The 25,034-nt window shown below is 38.5% G+C and overlaps 1 protein-coding gene across 1 annotated transcript; it reads left to right on the forward strand.

Moving 5' to 3' along the window:
• Nucleotides 1-467: 467 nt before the first annotated feature.
• Nucleotides 468-998, forward strand: LOC141590520 (uncharacterized). Its single transcript, XM_074411108.1, has 2 exons — nucleotides 468-590; nucleotides 765-998. The coding sequence occupies exons 1-2, from the start codon at nucleotides 468-470 to the stop codon at nucleotides 996-998; spliced, it is 357 nt and encodes a 118-aa protein (XP_074267209.1).
• Nucleotides 999-25,034: the final 24,036 nt, after the last annotated feature.

Raw genomic sequence — 25,034 nt, forward strand, 5'->3', positions numbered from 1 at the left:
ATTCGAGCTGATAGCTTGTCCTGAAGAGCTGCAAGTAGACCAGGCTGCCCACTACCTCAGGGCTACAGCTAGGGAATGGTGGACTAGGAACAAGGCGGAGATTCGACAGGTTGCTAGGGATATTGAGGAAGGATATCGTTTCCGACAGAGATTCCTGGTTTCTATCCAAGTTCTGGCAGGAATTGCAGTCATTGATGGGTACTCAACTGAAGATGAGCACCGCTTTCCATCCTGCTACTGACGGTCAGACAGAGAGGACTATTCAAACCCTCGAGGATATGTTGAGAGCTTGTGTTCTAGAGTTTGGCGGATCTTGGGAGGACAGACTGGGGTTGATCGAGTTTTCTTACAACAACAGTTATCACGCTAGTATTGGGATGGCACCTTTTGAGGCACTTTATGGTAGGAAATGCAGGAGTCCTGTGTGTTGGGATGATCGATCAGACGCTGTCATTTTGGGACCAGAGATGATTCAGGAGATGGTTGAACAGGTACAGATTATCAGGCAAAAGATGAGAGCTTCTCAGGACAGACAGAAAAGCTATGCTGACACTAGGAGAAGTGACATTTCTTTCGAGGTGGGAGAGAAAGTACTACTCAAAGTGTCGCCAATGAAGGGAGTTATGAGGTTCGGGAAGCGAGGAAAGCTGAGTCAGAAATTCATCGGACCTTATGAGATTTTGGACAGAGTTGGAGAGGTGGCCTATCGTTTAGCTTTGCCACCAGCGTTAGCCAGAGTTCACAATGTCTTTCATGTTTCCCAGTTGCGGAGGTACCTGAGCGATCCATCACATGTGTTGAGTCCTGAGGTGATCGAGGTGGATGAGCAGTTGTCCTATCTGGAGACACCTAAGGAGATTTTGGACAGGAAGGTGAGGAAGACCAGGAATGGGGAGACAGCTTTGGTGAAAGTCTTGTGGACTAAGCACAATGTTGAGGAAGCTACATGGGAGACTGAGGCTTCCATGAGGGAAAGCTATCCACACCTGTTTGCATGAGGTAAGTTCCGGGACGTAACTTTCTTTTTAGGAGGGTAGAATGTAACATTTTGTTTCTGACCTAAATCCATGAGTTATCTACTTTAGAAAATCTGTTTTGGTGCCCACATCGATGCGTGGGGGGGTTTACTAGATGAGTGAACTTCGGGACGAAGTTCATTTTAAGGGGGGAAGACTGTAATACTCCGTATTTTATATCGCTAATTGAGTCGAGTTAATTGTCTAGTCGTATTGATATCGTAAGATCGAGTTATTCGTAAACTTGTTAAGACGGGTTTAACTGAACGAAGTCACGTTAACTAATTCTTTTACCAACCACGCTGACCCATGACACTTACCCATTTACCCGTTTACCCAGGCACGTTTACCCATGACCCATTTACCATTTAACCTAATTTTAACCTAATTCTACCCTAACACTACAAAACCCCACTCCCTCACCCGCCTACCTCATTTCAGCGGCACATTTCCCAACCTTCACGCAAATCGAGAGAGAGAGAGTGAGTGTGGGTGTTGACGCAGCAGCATGGAAGGCCTTAGGGTGGTTGTCGACGTCCATAGGTAACCCTGGTGGCTGTTGAGGTGGCGGAAAAAGGTATGAGTGCAACCCTTCTCTTTTGTTTTCGTTTTTCTATCGGGTTTTGTTTGTTAGGGCGTGACTCAGGGAGGTGATGTTGGTGGTTGGTGTCGGGGATATGGTACTGCGTGGTTTGTGTCATCCCTATTGGTGGCGGTTAGGGAGGTTCTTGGCGGCAGAATTGGCGGCGAGAGGTGTTATTGACAGGGACAATCAAACGGGTGTTAGCAGGGGTTTTCAGGCGGGTTTAGATGTTTAGGTTGGGGTGGCACCACCGTCGACTCGGGGGAGGTCGAAACGGCGGTGCCACGGCGTCTGGGTGCGTGGTCTGACGGCGAGCAGGGCTATGGTGGTTTGGCAGGGGTTAGGTGATGGCTGCGGTGGTTGTGAGTCGTGGACATGGGGCGTTTGGTGAGGCAAGATGGTGAACCAGGCCAAATGACGGCCCTGGTTCGACTCGCCGGCGGCAGTCGACCAGGTTATGGTCGGTTGTTGGTGGTGGGGTCGAAGAGGGGAGCAGGCCTGGTGGTGGTCGTGGTGGTTCAGGCGGCGCGTGAGGGGTGTGGGCGAGAGTGAAGGCGCGGGTTTTAAGAGTCGGGTTGATAGGATTATTCAATGTTTGTTTCGATTCTCTTAATCGTATAACTTGTTTTATCTTTTATTTATCGTATTCTTAATTAGCTAATTTAATTCCCGAGTTATTTAAATGTTTAGAGACGGGTTTGAGTCGGGTTTGTTAAAATGGAAAAGCTGTTAGATCGGGAAAGTTTCCATTTAAGGAAACTTTCCATTTTAAGAAGTTTCTATTTTTAGTAACTTTCTATTTTGGGAACGGGAATGGTTTAAGTAATTGTTTATCATTTATTTATCTTTCAGAGGGCGAATTTGTTGTGGAATATTACTGAGCACCCGACTATTTGACTCGATCGAGGTAGGGGAATACACTGATTGAGTTCTTACGATTATAAAGAGTTGGCATGTTTGGTGATTATATGACATATCTGATTATCTTAATTATCTTGTTGAGTATTATTGTTTCATACGTTTCAAACATTGCATTTGCATCGGAGTTGGAGTTGGAGGAGATGAGATTACTGCGATTAAGGCCCAGGCGGGTTCTCCAGGACTTGCCCTGGTGTCCTCAACAAGGAAATGCAGATCGGCTACGGTCGATATATAGTCTACCGGGATCGGTATGGTCTGGGCGTTCCGGGAAGTGTGTGATGGAGTAGAATGGAGGATCATAGCATTGCATTCTTTATTATATCGTATTACCTACTCAACCTCGCGGTTGACCCCGTGTATTCGTGTATGCCTGTGATGATCCATTTATTGGGGAGCGATTGACGAGTTGTTGAGACATTGGGACCTGGCGGGGGAAAGCATGGATCACCCGACTTAGAGCTAGCCCACTTTTATTTCTTTTAGTTATCGAGACTTTATTTCCGATTTGAGACATGTTTCATTTCCGTTGTAAACATTTATAAACTTTTAATTTAAAGTACTGTTTATCTTTCCCTTTGTTATCTACTGCCTCGGGTTTCCGAGATGGTAACACCCTTCTTTATCTGAGGAGTCCTAGTTCAGGCCCTTAAATAAATGGGGGTGTTACATACGGTATGAAGGCGGTGTTGGAGTAGTGTCCTCCACAATAAGTGTGTTTATATATTAAATCTCGTAAAAGGAATATCAGAGATTTATATTATTTATTTGTCAGCTGGACATCGTTAATCGGTAATGATTGGCTGACTAGAGTTTGACATTACTGTTTTACTGAGAAAATTGTGAAATTGTTTTAAATAAATTTTAAAACTAAAAATTTTCACATTCATGTCATTTTGGTGAAAGACCAGAATGTACAAAATCTTAATAAAAATTTTCCCATAAATATTTTAATTAAATGAAATTTTTCAATAATAATTGTGAATTATTATGTCTTTTTGTTATAATTTATCTTTTTATCTCATATAAATTCAAGATAATTAGTGAGAATAATTGTTTTGATATTAGACCAGATTATTATGATATGTAAATCTTAAAAGTGTTTTAAGAATTGGTTATGGAATTTTAATGGTAAAAATTCCGTCAAAGGAAGCTCAAATGATCGTTGTTGGTAAGTTAGACGATTTGGCATGTCATTTTACATAATGCATTTTTATTATTAATTTGGATGAATGGTTTTTAGTATTTTAATTATGTAATTTTTTCCTAATATGGCCATAGGTAGAAGTTGGTATTTCCCATAATGTAAGGGAATATCGACTTGTTTTGTAATTAATTGCGATTTCGTATCGCCCAATTTGTAATTAATTAATAGTTTTTATTTTAATTTTATTACAAATTGTATAATAGGAAATTGTTATGTAATTTAATTATTAGTATTTAAATGAAGCATCTAAAGATGGAGTTTTCATGAAAACGGTGTTTTCGGAAAGGCGTTCTGAAATCCTAAAGAAGGAGGCCAATTTTATGAAGACTCAAGCGACCAAGGAGTTGGTTTCCGAAGTGTAATAGTTTAAGTTAATTAGATTAACTCATATTAGGACTTGATTGTTTTAATTTTTATATGCATTCATGCCAAATCGTCACTACATGTTTTATTTTGTTGTTATTGATCTAATTGTCTAGCATTCACCGATTTTGTTCACTTAAAAGTGATAGACAATTAAATTGATAAGATCTCTCACCTTGTTTGAAATTTGAGATTAGCCTTACCAAATAATAGCACCTATGAATCCCTATGAATCCCTTCTTCATTAGAGGTAGGTTCGGATCACCGAGGTACACTCTTTTTATGTTGGGTAAGTAGGGTAATAAGAGTTATTACGTGTGAAAATTGGTTGGACTCAACGGGATTAATATGGGTTGAATCGGTCCACCGTGCCCATATTTAATTCCGGGGCTAAAAGATAGATTTTAAGAAAATCCGACGACCAAGAGTTCTAATAAGTAGAATCAGTCAAAGTCGTTGACTCACCAAATTTATAGAGATATGGGTTGAATCGGTCCACCGTGCCCGTGTTTATATAAAACTGGATCTTGGAATCATTTATATAATTTAGTGGGAGATCATTATATAAATGGGAACTTGTTAAAATAGTTTCACAAGTTAAAATATTTAGATGATAAATGTTAATCTTTCCTTTCGTTCCTTTGTAGTAATCACGATGGCTTCTACTAGTCAAACCGTCACTATAGCTAGAGATTCATGGCTACGTTCTTTTATGGACAAATATGTATTAAAAGCCGACAGTAGTAATTTTAAAGATTGAGAGGAACAACTTCGATTAGCTGCCGCATGTGATGGCAAATTACGCTACCTTGTTGATCCCTCTCCCCCTTCGCCTAGTTCTAGGGCCACTGCCAATGTAAGGGAGGCTTTTAATGATTATCAAAAGGAATCTGCTGCAATAAAAAATATTTTGATTTTTTCAATGGATCCTGCTTTACAAAGTCAATGTGTTAAGTTCCGCAATGCACATGAAGTATTCTTGAGGCTTTCTACTATGTTTTCTCAAGCCCCGAGGATAATTCAGTATGACACTGCAGTTCGTTTCTTTGAGGCTAACCTCAAAGATGGTCAACCTGTGAGTTCACACATACTTAAAATGATTGAGTACGTGGAAACTCTAGAGGGGTTGGGATGTAAGATTCCCGACGAGCTTGTGGTGGACCGAGTGCTCCACTCTCTCTCACGTCAAAGGATTTACCCAATTTAGGGTAAACTATAATATGACGAACATGAGAAAAAGTTTACATGAGCTCCATTCTGTGCTTGTGCAAGCAGAGAAGGACATGGGATTGAGTGGGAGCACGAGGAGGGATGTACTTGCGATAAACGTGAAGGGGAAGAAGCAGTTTAAGAGGAACGCAGGTTAGAAGCCCGTACAGGTGGAGGGCAAAGGTAAAGCAATTGCGAGTTGCTCTACCAAGCCTAAGCCTAAGAAGGGTAATCCTCTTAAAGATACTTGTAATTATTGTAATAACAAGGGACATTGGAGGCAAAATTGCACAAAATACTTGGATGACATTAAAGTTGGCATTGTGAAGCCAACATGTAATTTCTCAACCGAATCTTTTATGATAGACATAAATTATGCTTCAAATACAACTTGGGTATTAGATACTGGTTGTGGTTCTCACTTGTGCAATCATTTTCAGGGCCTAAAAAGCATAGAAAGCTAAACAAGGGTGATGTTGATCTCCGAATGGGAAACAGTTCTAAAGTAGCTGCCATCTCAGTAGGAACCTATGTAATTAATTTAGCTTCAGGGTTGCAGTTGTATCTTAATAATTGTTATTTTGTACCGACGTTGTCTAGGAATATAATATCAATATCTGTGTTAGACACAGAAGGTTTTTCTTTTCTTATCAAAGGCAAACGTTGTACTTTTTCCCTTAATGAGATTGTATATAGCGAAGCTATTTCAATCAATGGTATTTATATTCTAGACACTTGCAACGATGTTTTTCATTTAGATAATAAAAGACTCAAAACAGGTGATCCCAATCAATCTTATTTATGGTATTGTCGATTAGGACACAATAACGAGAAACGCATTAAAAGACTAGTGTCGACTGGTATAATTAAACCTTTTGATTTCGAATCATTTGGTACATGTGAATCTTGTCTTCTTGGCAATATGACTCGTGCACCTTTTCTAGGAAAAGGATCTCGAGCTAGTGAGTTGTTGGGTTTAATACACACCGATGTATGTGGTTCAATGACAGTCACTGCTAGAGGTAATTATGATTATTTCATTACTTTTACCGATGACATGAGTAGATATGGATATATCTACTTAATGAGGTATAAAAGTGAAGCTTTTGATAAGTTCAAAGAGTTTTAGAATGAAGTAGAAAATCAATTAAATAAGAAGATTAAAACATTACTATCAGATCGTGGTGGGGAGTATTTAAGAAATGACTTTAGAGATCACCTTAAAGACTGTGGTATTGTATCCCAGTTAACTCCTCCTGGCACACCACAGTTAAATGGTGTGGCTGAAAGGAGGAATCGAACTTTATTAGATATGGTCCAATCAATGATGAGTCAAACTGACTTACCTAAGTCATTTTGGGGTTTTGCCATTTCATCTTCTATACGCTCACTTAATCAAAGTCCCACTAAAGCAACTGTCAAAACTCCATATGAGATATGGAAAGGAAAAGTCCCGAATCTGCGATACATGAAAGTATGGGGTTGTGATGCTTATGTCAAGAGCAAATCTAACGATAAGCTTGCACCTCGTTCTGAAAAATGTATTTTTTTTAGGCTACCCTAAGGAAACTTGTGGATATTACTTCTACAATAGTAGCGAGAACAAAGTGTTTGTGGCTCGTGAAGCTGTCTTTCTAGAAAAAGAGTTTATTTCTAGAAGATAGAGTGGGAGAAAATTTGAACTTGATGAAGTTCAAGAACCACAAACTGATGTGACAGTACAGGAAGATGTTCCTTCTACGTCTGAATCGGTTATTATTCTTTCTGAACCTAGGGGGTCAGAAAGGGTTGGTCGCCAGCCTGATAGATACCTTGGTGTTATCGAGGAAGATGGTGACTATGAGGTTTTACTTTTGGAAAGTGATGAACCTAAGACCTACAAAGCAGCTATTACTAGTTCTGACTCTAAGTTATGGTTCGAGGCCATGCAATCCGAGATGGATTCCATGTATGAAAATCAAGTATGGGACCTGGTTGACTTACCTAAAGATGTTCGACCTCTTCTGTGTAAGTGGATATTTAAGATTAAAATCGGCATGGATGGACATAAAGATGTCTACAAAGCTAGATTGGTGGCAAAAGGTTTCACCCAAGTTCATGGTTTACACTATGATGAAACTTTTACACCATTTGCTATGCTTTGATCTGTTCGGATAATGTTAGCGATTGCTGCATTTCATGATTATGAGATATGGCAAATGGATGTCAAAACCACCTTCCTGAACGGGTTTCTGGAAGAGGAAGTGTTCATGACACAACCTAAAGGTTTTGTGGATCCTAAAAATCCTAACAAAGTATGCAAACTTAAGAGATCCATTTATGGTCTTAAGCAAGCGTCAAGGAGTTGGAATCATCGTTTTGATCATGTTATTAAACAGAATGGGTTTTCTCGAAGTGTTGAGGAACCATGTTTATACATGAAGTTTAGTGGGAGTAAAGTTGTTTTCTTACTTCTTTATGTGGATGACATATTACTCATTGGGAATGATGTAGATATGCTTGCTTCTATCAAGAAGTGGTTAGGAAATCACTTCCAAATGAAAGATTTGGGAGAAGCTCAGCGCATCTTGGGTATCCGAATCTATAGGGATCGATCCAAAAGGATATTAGCTTTGAGTCAAGAAGCCTATATCGATAAGATTCTTGACCGATTCAATATGAAAAACTCCAAGAGAGGTTTTCTACCTATAGGCAGTGGGAGTACTTTGAGTAAGTCAGAGTGTCCTACTAAGCCTAAGGATATTGAACGTATGAAATCGATTACCTATGCTTCCGCTGTTGGATCGATCATGTATGTTATGATGTGTTCTCGTATTGACGTCTCGTATGCTTTGAGTATGACGAGTCGTTATCATAAAACGCCAGGTGAGTGTCACTGGATAGCCGTCAAGAATATTCTAAAGTGCTTGAGAAGGACTAAGGATTCATTCTTAGTGTTTGGAGGAGAATCTGAATTACGTATAAGAGGTTATACGGATGCCAGTTTCCAAACCGATAGGGATGATTTGAAATCCCAGGTTGGTTTTAGCTTTTTGTTGAACTGAGGGGCGGTTTGCTGGAGAAGTTTTAAGGAGTTTATGATTGCTGATTCTACAACAGAAGCTGAGTACATTGCAGCCTCTGAAGCTACAAAAGAAGCTGTTTGGATTACGCAATTCTTAGAGGGACTGAAAGTAGTTCCGACCACCGAGGATCCTATCACTTTGTATTGTGATAACAGTGGAGCAATTTTTCAGGCAAAAGAGCCCAAGTCTAGTAACAATTATAGACACGTACTTAGGAAATTTCATGTAATTAGAGATTTGATTGAAAGGAAAGAAATTACAGTCTGTAAGGTTGGGACAGCTGACAACATCGCTGATCCTTTAACCAAGTCATTGTCTCAAGCTAAACATGATAGTCATGTTGTTTCTATGGGATTGAGACGAATGGCAGAACTGTTGTAAATTATATGATATGTAATAATTAAGATATTGTATTTATTATTTCATATATGATAATTACATTTATCGTTGTATTCAGTTTTTATATATGAATTTAAATACTTTGTTTTGTCCAAATAGGTTGTAGTGACAACGTCGAACCCTATTAAAGTGAACTGGATTAACGTTATATTTTTGTCCCTAGTTACTGTAATACTCCGTATTTTATAAGAAGAATTTATGTAATTTAATAATTGATTAAATGACATTTCTAATAGTAATTACAAATAAGACGTTAATTAAATAATAAAGGAAGTAAGCAAGTCGGGAATTGGGTTTAGTTAATATTTGTGCTTTGGGCCGTGTGCCATTATTGTATGGGCCGAAATTTACTGGTATAATATGGGTGTGATAGGGTTTTGTATCGGGAATTAATAATAAAATAATATGGGAATAATAATATATAAAAGTAATTATAATTATATTAATAGTAATAATAAATTTATGGCAATAATAAATTAGTAAATATTGTATGAGGAAATCTCATTTATGGTAAGATTAACATATGTAATAATAATAATAATAATATAATAATTATTATAATAATAATTCCTATACTAATTAGAATAAGGTAAAATTATATAGTTTCCTAATTGACCTCGCATTCTCTATATTCCTGCACTATAAATACCCTATTAAATCTGAGAAATAAATCACAAATTAAGAGGAGGAGCTTTTGGAGACGGAATTAGGAAGCGGTAATTAATAGGTAACCAATTTCTAACCTCGTTTTATTTTCTTATTAAGCTGAATGTGAGACGATCTTAAAACGCTTAGAAACTGACCCAAACCTTGACGGAATCAGACCAAACTTTGGGAGGTGGTACATAGGGTTGCAAGGGTTGGATTGGGAACGGTGGTGGTGTCAGGGAAGGCGTATGGTGGCGGTGGCAGAAGGGTTTTCGAGGGCTGTGGAGGCGGGTTTAAAACAGGGGAGCAGTGGACTTCGACCCAGTTTGGACCCATAAACGAACATTACTTGACCTGGGCTTGGGTGGATTGTGACCTAGGCCGTGAGTCGACCACTTTGTGGTGGTTTTAGGTGGTTGTTTTTTGCGTTTGGTACGGTGGGTGGCCGGAAAACACGGGTAGGGCATAGTTATTGCTAAACACGTTGGAACTGTTTTATACACAATTGCTTGACCCGTTGGACTCGAAATTAGGTTGTCTGGGTTCGTGGTGATTATTCGGTCCTAGTGGTGGTGTTAGGGTGGTCGGAAGTCGTGGTTTGTGTGGATGGTTGACGGGTTTCGCAAAAAACAGGGGAAGTTTTGGTGTTAGTTGGTGTTGTGAGTTGTTAGCCGTGAATGGTTGTGTCGTGTCGGTTATTGTTGTGGCTGGGTTGGCGTAGAGAGTTTCAGGTGGTGGTGGTTGCCGGTTTGTGGGTGTATGGGTGGTGGTGGTTGGTGTATCGTGGTGTGTTAGGGTGTGCAGGCCGTTGTTGTTGTCGTTTCTGCAGAGTGCTGTTGAGGGGGTTGCAGGAAGTGTTGGGCGGAACTGGTGCTGGTCAGGAGGTGGCCGCCATGGCTGGGTGGTCCACGGTGGAGGTTGGGTGCTGCCGAGGGGTGTCTTGGGAGGTTAGTTGTTTGTTGTGTGTGTGCGAGTATTGCAAAGTTTAAGCCGTGAAGAGTGTTGGTGATATAAGTTGGTTTTATTTGTTGTAGAGCGGGTTATTAGTCGGGATTGAGTCGGGTTTTTAAAGACGGGTAAACACGGTTTTTATTGGGTAATCAGGTTTTGGCTTATTGAAACGGGTTTTTGAATTATATTATACGAGATTATAATTAACGTAATTAATTAATTAATTTATAATTAATGGAATTATTTGAATAAAGTGAATAATTAGTAATTAAAATAATTACTTGTCTAGGTGACGGAGTTGTGAGAAGCCGTGTTAATTGGATTTATATTTACTCGGATTGCGTTATTGGAATTTGCTGACGAGGTAGGATAATCTACTCAACTATATCTGGTTTGCATGTTTAATACGTGACTGTATTGAAAGGATAATTAATGTATGATTACTTATTTAGTTAAGCTAATTGAGTGATTAACTTTGTTAATTGTTGGAGTTGTGTATATTTTATATGATTATATTGTGGAATGGTTTATGAGAATTGGACTGCCCCAGGCTTAGTCTCTGGTGGATAATGTGAGTGGTGATTGGACTGCCCCAGGCTTAGTCCCTGGTGGATAACGTGTATGATTAATTGGAAGGCCCCAGGCTTAGTCTCTGGTGGATAACGTGTGTGAGTATTTGGACTGCCCCAGGCTTAGTCTCTGGTGGATAACGTGGATAGTTGATGTCGAGATGTGATATGTGAACAGTTGAGATTGGAATATTGATAGTTGTGGAAGATTGGTTGTTTTCATGTAGTTTATCTTACTCAACCATCGGTTGACGTGTTTGCTTCTGTGTCAAAATAAAATTGATGCCTGCTTTAGTTGATGGCATCCTGTGGTGAACCATTTAATATTTCCGGTTAAATGGGGAGCAGATTTAAATAGCAGGTTTTGAGTTAGCTGGATATGGGGAGCTTGGGCGTGTGAGCTTTCGGACCTGCAGGAGTCTAGATCACAAATGTAGTTATATCACTTATTTAATTTCCGCTGCGAGTTGTAAATATTTTATATTAAGTTTTAGTTGATTAAATTTGTAATAAACATGTAATCGTTAAAGTTTTAATTTAAAGTACTTTGGTTTGTTGTACTTTGTTATTCACTACCTCGGGAAACCGAGATGGTAACAGTTCTATTTATTTGGGAATGTCTAGCTAAAGGCTCCCGAATAAATGGGGGTGTTACAAAGTGGTATCAGAGAAAAACGATCCTCAGGCCTAACCAATGAACATAATAATGAATTTAGGATGTGTCTAAATAAAATGAACCCGGGTAGAAACTGTTAGGTGCCCCTTAAGGCTTGGGATGAGTAGGGCCCCTCATACCAAACTTCCGGCCCTTCCAGTTTTGAACCGGTAACCTTGAGAGAATACTTGAGAGTGTGGGGTTAATTAAAATGAATATAGTATATTTCTCTTAGGGATTTTGTTTGCCTTGGTTGCGTATTGATGTCATTAATGGTTGCGGTTACGGGACCGTAACCTTATTTTACGGAGGAGGGGTGTAATATGATTTATTTAAGCATTGTTATAAGCATGATGATATGGGGAAAATATGTTGGCATGTATGTGGAAGGGGTTAATATGATTAAACATTTGAAGTATTAATTGTTGTGATTTTGGTTGGTTTCTTGAAATTTTATCGCTTGATTGTTTTGGCTGCCATTTACCGTCGGTTTAAAATTCTTATACGAGATTTTTATGTGTGATACCCTTGTGAGTTATCTTTCATATGCCATGGGTCTCATATTAAAATGACATACGGTTTAGAAGAAATAAATATTTTAGTGGACAGTAGTCGAAATATTCCTATACAGTAATGTTTTCGCGCCATGTTTTTGCAAAACTTATCATTTAAAAACTACGTAATTATTTGTTATAATTTCAACTCCACTGTTTAATAGACTCATGTATGTTTCTAAATTGGTAAGCCACGTTTTAAGAAAATATTTTGACAATTTATGGTGATTTTTACAAGTTGACCTAAGTTTCTGACAAGTTGCTGTAAAATTTCTGTTTCGACCAAGTAGCTTGTAAAATGCATTATAAATTGACCCTTTGAAATTTTGACTTGATTCTTTTTCTCAAAATTTACTAACTCACTGTATTTTCTAAAAAGTATAATTTATCGAAGTTAATTAAGTTATTATTTATTTATGATTTTTAGAAGTTATAACATGTTTTCCTCGCCTTGAAAAGTGTAAGTTTTTGTTTCTTATCTTGTGCACGTTGATAATTTAATGTTGTAAATTATATGAAGTAGATTACCATGTCTAGTGATATGCGGAATGTGTTCCCTAAGCCTATATATATGTTCACATTAATTACATCCATGTCTAAGTTAGATATCATTTTCAAGAAAAGATTAACTAAACAATTATGCGTATTTTGTTACAGATTATTATTTAGTCTGGCAATGTATTCGTTGGTAGTTAAGTAAAGTAGTTGGGTTTAAATAAATATTAGTTCGAATATCCTATATGATTGGTTTTGCCATTTAAGAAGTAAATCAGAGATTTTGTTATTCATTTAATCAATAATTGGAGTTGTGTTGGAAATAATAGTTGTCTTGTTACAAGGTGTGTTTCTTATTTTGTGACATTACAACAATGATTTGGTTGTTCCTGTTATTCCGAACTTCGAGGACGAAGTTTATTTTTAGGGGGAAGGAATGTAATAGTACGAATATTTTGAGTTATTGTTGTGTTGCCTTATGATACGATTGACGTGATTGATAATCGTAAAATGCTTGATTGTGTTGGATGGTACTTAGTTGTGAGGATGTTTATAAGTGATGTGGTGGTAGTTGTGGGTGAACTTCGGGACGAAGTTCATTTTAAGGGGGGAAGACTGTAATACTCCGTATTTTATAAGAAGAATTTATGTAATTTAATAATTGATTAAATGACATTTCTAATAGTAATTACAAATAAGACGTTAATTAAATAATAAAGGAAGTAAGCAAGTCGGGAATTGGGTTTAGTTAATATTTGTGCTTTGGGCTGTGTGCCATTATTGTATGGGCCGAAATTTACTGGTATAATATGGGTGTGATAGGGTTTTGTATCGGGAATTAATAATAAAATAATATGGGAATAATAATATATAAAAGTAATTATAATTATATTAATAGTAATAATAAATTTATGGCAATAATAAATTAGTAAATATTGTATGAGGAAATCTCATTTATGGTAAGATTAACATATGTAATAATAATAATAATATAATAATTATTATAATAATAATTCCTATACTAATTAGAATAAGGTAAAATTATATAGTTTCCTAATTGACCTCGCATTCTCTATATTCCTGCACTATAAATACCCTATTAAATCTGAGAAATAAATCACAAATTAAGAGGAGGAGCTTTTGGAGACGGAATTAGGAAGCGGTAATTAATAGGTAACCAATTTCTAACCTCGTTTTATTTTCTTATTAAGCTGAATGTGAGACGATCTTAAAACGCTTAGAACCGACCCAAACCTTGACGGAATCAGACCAAACTTTGGGAGGTGGTACATAGGGTTGCAAGGGTTGGATTGGGAACGGTGGTGGTGTCAGGGAAGGCGTATGGTGGCGGTGGCAGAAGGGTTTTCGAGGGCTGTGGAGGCGGGTTTAAAACAGGGGAGCAGTGGACTTCGACCCAGTTTGGACCCATAAACGAACATTACTTGACCTGGGCTTGGGTGGATTGTGACCTAGGCCGTGAGTCGACCACTTTGTGGTGGTTTTAGGTGGTTGTTTTTTGGCGTTTGGTACGGTGGGTGGCCGGAAAACACGGGTAGGGCATAGTTATTGCTAAACACGTTGGAACTGTTTTATACACAATTGCTTGACCCGTTGGACTCGAAATTAGGTTGTCTGGGTTCGTGGTGATTATTCGGTCCTAGTGGTGGTGTTAGGGTGGTCGGAAGTCGTGGTTTGTGTGGATGGTTGACGGGTTTCGCAAAAAACAGGGGAAGTTTTGGTGTTAGTTGGTGTTGTGAGTTGTTAGCCGTGAATGGTTGTGTCGTGTCGGTTATTGTTGTGGCTGGGGTGGCGTAGAGTGTTTCAGGTGGTGGTGGTTGCCGGTTTGTGGGTGTATGGGTGGTGGTGGTTGGTGTATCGTGGTGTGTTAGGGTGTGCAGGCCGTTGTTGTTGTCGTTTCTGCCGAGTGCTGTTGAGGGGGTTGCAGGGAGTGTTGGGCGGAAGTGGTGCTGGTCAGGAGGTGGCCGCCGTGGCTGGGTGGTCCACGGTGGAGGCTGGGTGCTGCCGAGGGGTGTCTTGGGAGGTTAGTTGTTTGTTGTGTGTGTGCGAGTATTGCAAAGTTTAAGCCGTGAAGAGTGTTGGTGATATAAGTTGGTTTTATTTGTTGTAGAGCGGGTTATTAGTCGGGATTGAGTCGGGTTTTTAAAGACGGGTAAACACGGTTTTTATTGGGTAATCGGGTTTTGGCTTTTTGAAACGGGTTTTTGAATTATATTATACGAGATTATAATTAACGTAATTAATTAAATAATTTATAATTAATGGAATTATTTGAATAAAGTGAATAATTAGTAATTAAAATAATTACTTGTCTAGGTGACGGAGTTGTGAGAAGCCGTGTTAATTGGATTTATATTTACTCGGATTGCGTTATTGGAATTTGCTGACGAGGTAGGATAATCTACTCAACTATATCTGGTTTGCGTGTTTAATACGTGACTGTATTGAAAGGATGATTGGTGTATGATTACTTATTTAGTTAAGCTAATTGAGTGATTAACTTTGTTAATTGTTGGAGTTGTGTATATTTTATATGATTATATTGTGGAATGGTTTATGAGAATTGGACTGCCCCAGGCTTAGTCTCTGGTGGATAATGTGAGTGGTGATTGGACGGCCCCAGGCTTAGTCTCTGGTGGATAACGTGTGTGATTAATTGGAAGGCCCCAGGCTTAGTCTCTGGTGGATAACGTGTGTGAGTATTTGGACTGCCCCAGGCTTAGTCTCTGGTGCATAACGTGGATAGTTGATGTCGAGATGTGACATGTGAACAGTTGATATTGGAATATTGATAGTTGTGGAAGATTGGTTGTTTTCATGTATTTTATCCTACTCAACCATTGGTTGACGTGTTTGCTTCTGTGTCAAAATAAAATTGATGCCTGCTTTAATTGATGGCATCCTGTGGTGAACCATTTAAAATTTCCGGTTAAATGAGGAGCAGATTTAAATAGCAGGTTTTGAGTTAGCTGGATATGGGGAGCTTGGGCGTGTGAGCTTTCGGACCTGCAGGAGTCTAGATCACAAATGTAGTTATATCACTTATTTAATTTCCGCTGCGAGTTGTAAATATTTTATATTAAGTTTTAGTTGATTAAATTTGTAATAAACTTGTAGTCGTTAAAGTTTTAATTTAAAGTACTTTGGTTTGTTGTACTTTGTTATTCACTACCTCGGGAAACCGAGATGGTAACAGTCCTATTTATTTAGGAATGTCTAGCTAAAGGCTCCCGAATAAATGGGGGTGTTACAGTTACTTAATGAGGTGACGTCTCGGAGTGACTAGATTGTAAGGCGATAGATGACAAGTTCGACTGTCATATGGTCATAGTGATGGCTGATCGATTACATAGGCAGATTGTGAGACGATTTGTCGGACAATGACCGTTTGTAGAGTCCTTTTGTTGCTGGGTCGTGGTAAGGATTTCTATTTCTTCCTTCGAGTCAATTCTTTAGACTGGTGACTGTTTGTCAGAGTTGGTACAGTTTTCCGGTGGCTTAGGTTTTTGTTCTAGGTCGCGCCGTAAAAGGAGGCCGATGAGCATTTACTGGGTCATTGTGATCTGTATCGAACGAATAAAATAGGTCAACGGGATTGTCCATTTATGTCATATTTTATCTCAAGGCCACTCGAGGAGAGGTGACTGGAAATGCGTGGCCACGCTGGGATGAAATCTATAGTAGATTATCCGGTCAGACAGTCATTCTCCTGAACGAGGAAACCACTTTATGATATGATTACGTGCAAGAACGACCTGAAAGACATCTTGCATTGAGTGGGAGATTTTATTGGACAAGAGAATTGGTAGCTCACACTTGTGTCGGACAAGTGGGAGATTGTTGGAGTAGTGTCCTCCACAATAACTGCGTTTATATATTAAATCTCGTAAAAGGAATATCAGGGATTTATATTATTTATTTGTCAGCTGGACATCGTTAATCGGTAATGATTGGCTGACTAGAGTTTGACATTACCTTGTCGTGTGACGGCGATCACCGATCCCTTTAGGTCACACCTATAGGATGACGTCCAAATTGGATAAATTAATTATTTGTATGAGATACGATATAATTAATTCCTTGTATTAGTTGACTTTTAATAAGTCGTGTGAATGTATTATTTGATAACCGGTTACGAACTGGAGCCAAGAGGATTTATTATTTAATTATGTGATAATTAATTAATAAATATAAATTAGAATTTATTAATTAATTAATTTTTAATTAATTAGTTTTATACGATATGTGTGTATGTTGTGAGGTGGAGATAATTAACTATTTAAATTTACAAGAGGTTGTAAATTAGCTAATAAGGGTACCAATGACACATTTTATGTTGATAAAATGGACTAATGAATACTTAATAGTTAAGTGGTCATTAATAGTTAATTTGTATTATTTAATTGTTAAATAATCAAATTAATATTTAATTATGTCAGATAATTAAATATAAGACTTATAAGAATTTTGAGGCAAATGTCCTCAAGTCAGTTCGAGCACCACTACCCGTCGATCCGAGAGGGAAATTCAAACCCAATTGGGTCGGGCCATATCTGGTCAAGAAAATACTTTCGGGGGGCGTAGTGAGACTGAGTGACCTAGACGGGGAGGATTTTACAAACCCGACCAACCTATACCAACTCAATAAATACTACCATTGAACCCTAGCAACCAACAACCCCACCCTAGTTTTACAACTAGCGGCCACCATATCCCTTTCAAGTCAAGTTGTAACACCCCGTAATTTCGGACCATTATTATATTGCGGAAGTAATTTATTAATCAAGTAAAATTTGATATTAATGTATTTGAAGTAATAATAATTCAAAGAAATATAATTCTATTATATTTTGAAGTAAAGTATTTATTTTGATAGTTTCGAAATGTTTAAAAATAGTTTAAACCGTGTAAAAACTTTTTATTTCGAAATAAGGGCATATCGGGAAAAATGACAACTCTTTTGAAAATTGGGCAAACGATTTTGGAAATGGGTCATATGAGTACTCAATCTTCTTGTAATCTCGTGTTTAAGAACTTTGGCCTTGTCGGAATTTGCAATTGACAAACGGTTCTAATTATCGTCGTAACGAGCCAAAACCGACTAATGAAATTCCGCCTAAAATCCCGCTCCTTTCCCCTTTCCACGGCACACCTCCTCTTCCTCCTTCCCATTTCTTCCTAGGACTTCTTTTGTTCTTCTTTTGTGCCTCTTGACCGAAATCCACAAAAAAAAGAGATCAAATAATCTTTTTATCGTAATTTCATCATAACTTCTTCGTTTCTAGTCCGATTTTCGCAAAATTTATATTTTCGGAATCCTCTCTTCAAGATCTACATCCTAGTATGTTTTAATTTCAGTTTTCATTATGTCGATTTAAGATGATTTTGGGCATAATTTCGGTTTTAGTGCTTATAATTGTGTTTTTATTGTTTATTTAGGTGAGGATTTAGAAGACGAGTTTGGAGACTCGTATATAGTTGAAGATAGGGGCTAGCTTGCATATTAGGGTTTGGTGTTCAAGGTTCTAGTTGCTCATTTTGTTGCTAAAGGTAACATATTTCGAGTTACTCGACGAATTAATGTCACATTCCTTGTTTTCTTGTATGATTTTGTGATTTTTATTTGAGTAGTTTATATCACATGAAGATATGGGTTAAATTCATGTCTTTTGTATGTTTAAGTTCACATACTAGTATGGAAATGAAATGGGAATGATTAATTGATGCTTAAAACGGTGTTAAATTGAACAAAAACGGAGAAACGGAGAATTAGGGGTGGCGGCCCGAAGAGTTCCGGAGGCCCACTACAGCTACAGGTTGGCCCGGGTCAGCCCGTTGTTTGTTTTCGCGATTTTTCATGCGTTGTTCGTCGTTTTAGGTTCATTAATGTTATAGTTAGTATAAGTAACATATGGGTAAACTTTTGAAATGAATAATGTTAGTAGTAAATATAATGAGGTTGGTAAAATTATGCTTATATTGGTAGTTTGCATATGTTAGGATAAGTTATGATATGAAATTGTAATGTTATTGCTTAAAATGAATTTTATAGCGATAATTGTAATGTTTGGATGATTATGCCGAAAACTGAGCCCTTAGTCACTTTGACTGAATCGATGTCAGTCAATTGTGTGATTGGTCACCGCAATTTAACTGTACTGTCAGCAGGTCAGGGTTGCGGTAAAAATTCGGTTGGATGAAATTTTGTATGAATTGGATAATCGGCCTTATTCTTGTTTTAGGCCATTTATTATGTTTTTATTTCACATGTGTTGTTGGTTGATTTGAATGGCTTCTTATATTGTAGAAACGGCCTTAGATTCCCTGAAACCTTTAATATTGTTAATATTGCTTGAAAAGGAATTGGTATTGAATACTTCTTGCAGGTTGTTGTGTTTGTCATAGATAGGTCTTTATAGTCTCGACGAGTATATGTTCACCGCTTAATAGCCTTTGTGTTCCTGACTTGGTGGGTTTATATCCAAGTTGGGGCATGACCTCGTTACTTATTTTGAGGGTAAGTGGTCAGCTTAAGTACTAGCCAACCCTTTGGTGGACTCCTTAGGGTACTCACTTTATTTTTAAAAAAATTGTGGGTCTTGGGTGCGGTGGTGTGTATCCGCATGTCTAGGTCTGCGCAGATTTAGGACTAGGGTTGTGTTGTGTCTTGGCCATGTTTTGATAGAACCTCTGAGCCAAGATACCGGTTCGATTACCTTCCCTACCTCGTGGTATAGACTCGATTCTGAGTGACTATTGACGGTGCTAAGAACTTATGCCTGTCTTTGATATATTGCCCTTTCTTGTATGGTGATTTTATGAATTGTAATAGGTGAGATGCAAGCCGGTTACAATTGATAAAGTTTGGATTACTGTTTGTTATATGTTTCACATGATAGCTTAAATTGGTCAGTTTAGTGTTCATAGGTTAGAATACTTGATAATTAAATTATTTATCATGTTGTTTACATGTTACATTAAATATGACATTTCGTGGCTGGGAGGACTCGAAGTTACTCCCCATTGAATTGTGGCTTTCGTGTTTGTATAAAATGCGATTGACAGGTTGATGATGCTTAGATGGGGTACACGGACGAGCTAGTGAGCAAAAGAACCTTGGACCTAGTTTGGTTATATTTTGTAGTAAACCTTTAAACTTATGGTTGTATTTATATTTTGGAGGGACATATGTCTCCCTCTTTTACTTTGGTTTGTATCACTATGTTCTCGCGACTTTAGCTATGTTATGTAAATTAGTTTGTTAGTCTTTGCAGGTTTTGGCACTCTTCATTTGGAAATGTTTGTGAATGGTTTAGAAAAGTTTTAAAAATTACAGGTTTTAATTAGTTGAACCAATTACAAACATATCATGTCTGTTTTTCTGTAGAATTTACGTGTTTATTTAACGCTAAATAATAGGGTGTCACAGTTGGTATCAGAGCTTGTTGCTCCCGACGCACGTTTGTGCACCCCACTTAAAATCACTTGATCTTTAAATAATAAACTTGAGAGATGGGTAGGATGGGTAGATTTAGGATTTTATGTGGTAGTCTGTTTGTGATTGCTAATTGTTAGGTATTAATTAAATTTTCTCTTTTGTAAGATGGCTCCGCCAAGAAGAGTTGATGATGCTATTTTACTAGTTCTTACTCAAATTCTCCAAAACCAACAAAATCAGCAGAATCAACAAGCTCCTCCTCCTCCCCCGCCTCCTGAGGGTACTCCAGGCACCTATACTTGGATGGCTAACCAATTAACCCGAATCAACACCCCCACTTATGGTGGAGAGATTGATCCAGTTGCTCTTACGGGGTGGTTTCGGGAGTTAGAGAAAAGCATTGCACATTGGATATTAAGGCTCAATTCCCGATAAGATTCCGTTGTAATAAACTCCGTCGTCAGCACTTACACACTTCTCCATTTTTTAAAATAAATATCAATATCAATGGACCAAACAGAAAAGATTATAATAATTGGGGGGTTTGAAATGTAAGAGTAAGGAAGGGACACGTGTAGAGATGATAGTTAGTATCCTAGTTGGGGACTGCCGCCACGTGCACATTGACAAAGGTCAAATCTTTTAAATTTACTCCAAGAATTAACATCATCTCACAAAATAAAAAAAATGCCCTCTAACGATGGCGTTGAATTCAACCCCTCTTCAATCAAAATCCCTCTTTCTTCTCCATCTTCAATTTCAATCAAAAACTTATATTGGGGGTGTTGATTCGGGTTAATTGGTTATATTGCACAACAAATTAAATTACCTAATAATTTTACTTAACAATTACTTACATTACCTTAACGCAACCAAAGTTTAAATTTTAAGTTAACAAAATGGAGTACAACATAGTAAACTTTTACCAACAATCTACTCAAAACATGATATTTTTGGCGTTTTTCTCATGCGACATTACTCTTCCCCTCTTAAAAGGAACTTGGTCGCCAAAGTTCACCTTCAAGACGAGATATAAACATTACACAAAAATGATATCTTCACATAATCCTGACATTAGGAAGTGATCCAACCTATGATGAAACCAACAATTACCATCTTATCTCCTTTCACATTACTTGTATAACATGTATGCATATGTGTATACTAAATGGAAATAACACAAAAATGAGTACATAAAACGCAATGTTACCAAACTAATATATGTGGAAATTAAGTAATTGCTTAGGTGACATTAAAAAAACATGATTACTCAATATATAACTAGCTTTGAAATTATCATCACCGACGATATAACTTAACCACCGTTTAGAAAGATAAGCAAGGAAACTAGCATTAACCGCCTTGATATCACATGTAGTGCAATATGAAATATTGAAACGTGATAAATAATCATGGAACATGTTTTATCTAGATTCTGCGCAGGGCTGAATCAAGTCAGGGTAGAGAGTTAGCAGGGTTAACTAGCTCGTTTATCTTGTGTATGGCTGCAGGCAGGCTTAACAAAACGTAAAGAAAAGAAAATAAAGAGAACAAATGAGACAAAAGTTTTTGTACGTGGAAAACCCTAGAATGGGAAAAAACCACGGGCACCAAGCCAGGAGAGGTTTCACTATAATATTTGGAGAATAATTGTATCTTAAGCTAAACAATGTATTTTGTTCCAAGTGTTGTAATAATAAAGCTTGTAATCTTGTCTCATATGGTAGAATGTATTAGAATGTGTCTTCAAATGGTCTTCAGTCTGTAGTTACGGGCCACCCGCACATCAAGCCAATCTGTGGACATGCATCGGTCTTTTGAAAGCCACGATCGGCGGCGTAAAAATGCTTTCGACCGAATAGTTTTAGATCGGTCGGTTTCGTCTCGGCAAGGGTCTCGAAACGATGCAAGAGATGTTCAGAGTCGCCACCAAGCATTTGTGGGATGCTTGGAACCCGTTCAAATCCACTTTATACCTAGGTCAACCAAGGCAAAAAGCGGTGTTTGACATAGGTACTAAAGATAAGGAATCGTCCCTCTTTAGCATCCTATCTCTAGAATGACTCTCGTACGCCCTGGATAAGGTCGTCCACTATCCAAAGTTTCTGAGGAAGAGGTGAAGGTACGTATTGGGAAGCCCTTTAATCGGACACCTAATTCCACCCGCGGTAGCGGCCTCTACTGATTGATCTTGGTTGGTTAAATGCAAAAGTTGATAAAAGGGGTAAATGCATGAATACGGATCCATAAGTTTGAACCTAACATGTGAGCTTTCTATGTCGGTCATTTAATCCAAGTATCAAGTATTTGATGTCGAGTTGGATTTAATGTTGATTTGCACGCAAGACAGAAATTAAACATCCATTTACCGAGTTAGGTTTATGGTGCATAACGTGATCCATTTGTCTTAGTAAGGCATTTTGCAAATATGATATAAAATGGGCAGATTTGTCATTTGATCCGTCCTATATTCGGGTTAACCGAAGTCGGGATCGTCCTAGACAAGTGCTACAAGGAAACAGACCCTGGATCAGGCAGCCAATATAGGCGCGAGCCATCAGGCGATGCAAGAAGGTCTGCCCTGGTTTGAAAATGGAAAAAGGAGTGGCCTGTTTAGGCGCGGGTCAACAGACGATGGAAGGACGTCTTCTGACCATTGAAAAAGTTCGTAAAATGTATTGAAAAGAGGTGGTTTAAACCCGTCTTGATTTGAAAAGACCGTTTAGGCCGCTTTTGTGTTAATGTGAAGAATGAGACTTAATAATCGTCATTGTTTTGACAATATTCGATGCCAGGTTATTCGGTTTTGCAAGCTTGACATGAATAGTTTTGAAAATAATTATGAACTAATTGTTTTAAGTTATTTGTTTGTAATTAGTCAATGTTTATCATCGTACTCGGGTTAAAATCCGATATGCTATGTAGAACCAAGGATGATTTTGTGTTTATGACTAACACATTTGTTTTGAAAATGTAAAGAAATGAAGTAAAAGGTTTTAAAATACCTTTTAAAATGTGATTAACAAAATATTATCACCGAAACACGGATTAAACCGTCATGGTATTAAAAACCAAGGGTGAAAAATATTTCATGGTTAAAAGTTTGTCATTAAAAAAATTGAATTGAAATATTTGAAATGGTAAAAACCGATTACAAATATGAAATGAAAACAAAAGGGGAAGAAGAGACCAAACACGTTGGATTTAGGTTGAGGGGCTTTAGATGCGAGCCTTGTTGCTACACAAGCAGTCCTTGCCTCAACCAAAAGTCCGAATTTGGCTCATTTATCTCATATTTGGACCATGTTATGCATGTTTTAGCATGTTATAGTCATAAAACAAATGAAAAACATGATAGAAGAGGATTTTTACACCCTCATACTTACACGCTAGGTTTGAGACGAGAAATCGACGAAAGTGTATCAACTTGTTTGGTCGGAAAACTCGGTTTAAAAACCGTTTTAACAATGTAAAAGAGTGTTTTAAGTTTAGTGATGGTGCAGTTGGTCGAGATGGTCGGTCAAGTGATTTAATGCACGATGACGGTACCAAACAATGTGTAAGGGTTGTGTTTTCGATCGGTAGGTCGGAAACTCGTGTCGGTTTGTGAGTTGAGAAGTCGAGTCTAGCATTTTAAGGGAGAAATGAGAGGGCGGACACTCGTGTATAACTCTCAAATGGTGGCATTTGAGGGGTATTTATAGGAAAATGGGTGGTTGTGTGCGTTTTGAGCGACGTGGCCGCATGGGCTACTCGAAGAGGCGCGAGCCATTTCACGGGTCTTCGAGGTGTCTTGTCACTATCACGCAAGTGCAATCATGATTTGTTCTATCCTATGTTTTGGATGAACTTGATTTGTACTTGACCACTAAGGATTCCGGGAAACCTTAACATGGAAGTATTTGAAAAGTTTGTTTTTTGTGTTTGACTCGGTTTGACTCGTTGTTGGAGTCGGGAATGAATTTTGAGTCGGTTTTTGGTCCGGTGTAGGTTTTGACTCTAGTTAGTGTCATTGCGACCCCGTCGTCATGCGTTAAACACTCCAGGTACTTTTGAAAAGTTTTGAAATGTTTTATTTTCGAAATAATTTTAAGTTTTCCGACATATAGTTGTACAAAACTGTCGATCAAACGCTGCGATTCCGAAGCATGTTGTTGTCCGATAATCATCGGGTGTTTGTTAGAGACTTGTCAGATACTGGGTATATACAGAGCCTCCGCCTTGACTGAGGCTTGGACAGGGCGAAAGTCAAAGTATAGCCCCCAGGTCAATCGAAGATTATAACCTGGAGACCTAAGCGACGTCGAGGCGGCTCAAAAGGATTCGGGCCATGGACCTACCGTCGGGAAGGGCTATGCCAAGGCGACTCGAGGGTACGAGCCAAGGACCTGTCGTCGGGAAGGGCGAGGCCAAGGCGACTCGAGAGTACGACCCAAGGACCTGTCGTCGGGAACAGTTTAGAGTCTGTCAGCTCTCCGTGCGGGTCGTTTAAAATCCGTTAGACTACGTATAAAGGCTCGCCAGCCATAAGAATGAGTCATACCTGAGGCATCTTCGGGATATGTCCTTGAGTCATTTTTTGTTTGAGGACAAAGGCTCGCCAGTCGTGGTGCGTACATGAAGGGGCTCGCCAGCCGCGGTGCGTATATGAAAGGGGCTCGCCAGCCGCGGTGCATATATAAAAGGGGCTCACGAGCCGCGGTGCGTATATGAAAGGGGCTCGCCATCCGCAGTGCGTATGTGAAAGGGGCTTGCCAGCCGCAGTGCGTATATAAAAGGGGCTCGCCATCCGCACTGTGTATATGAATGGGACTCGCCGGCCGCATTGAATGTGATGCGTTTTCAGGCTCGCCAGCCATGTCGAATGTGCGTTGTGAGGCTCGCCAACCATATCGAATGTGCGTTGTGAGGCTCGCCTGCCATATAGAATGTGCGTTGTGAGGCTC

This window comes from Silene latifolia, chromosome 7 (genome assembly GCF_048544455.1).
Source record: "Silene latifolia isolate original U9 population chromosome 7, ASM4854445v1, whole genome shotgun sequence".
NCBI classification, from domain to species: domain Eukaryota; kingdom Viridiplantae; phylum Streptophyta; class Magnoliopsida; order Caryophyllales; family Caryophyllaceae; genus Silene; species Silene latifolia.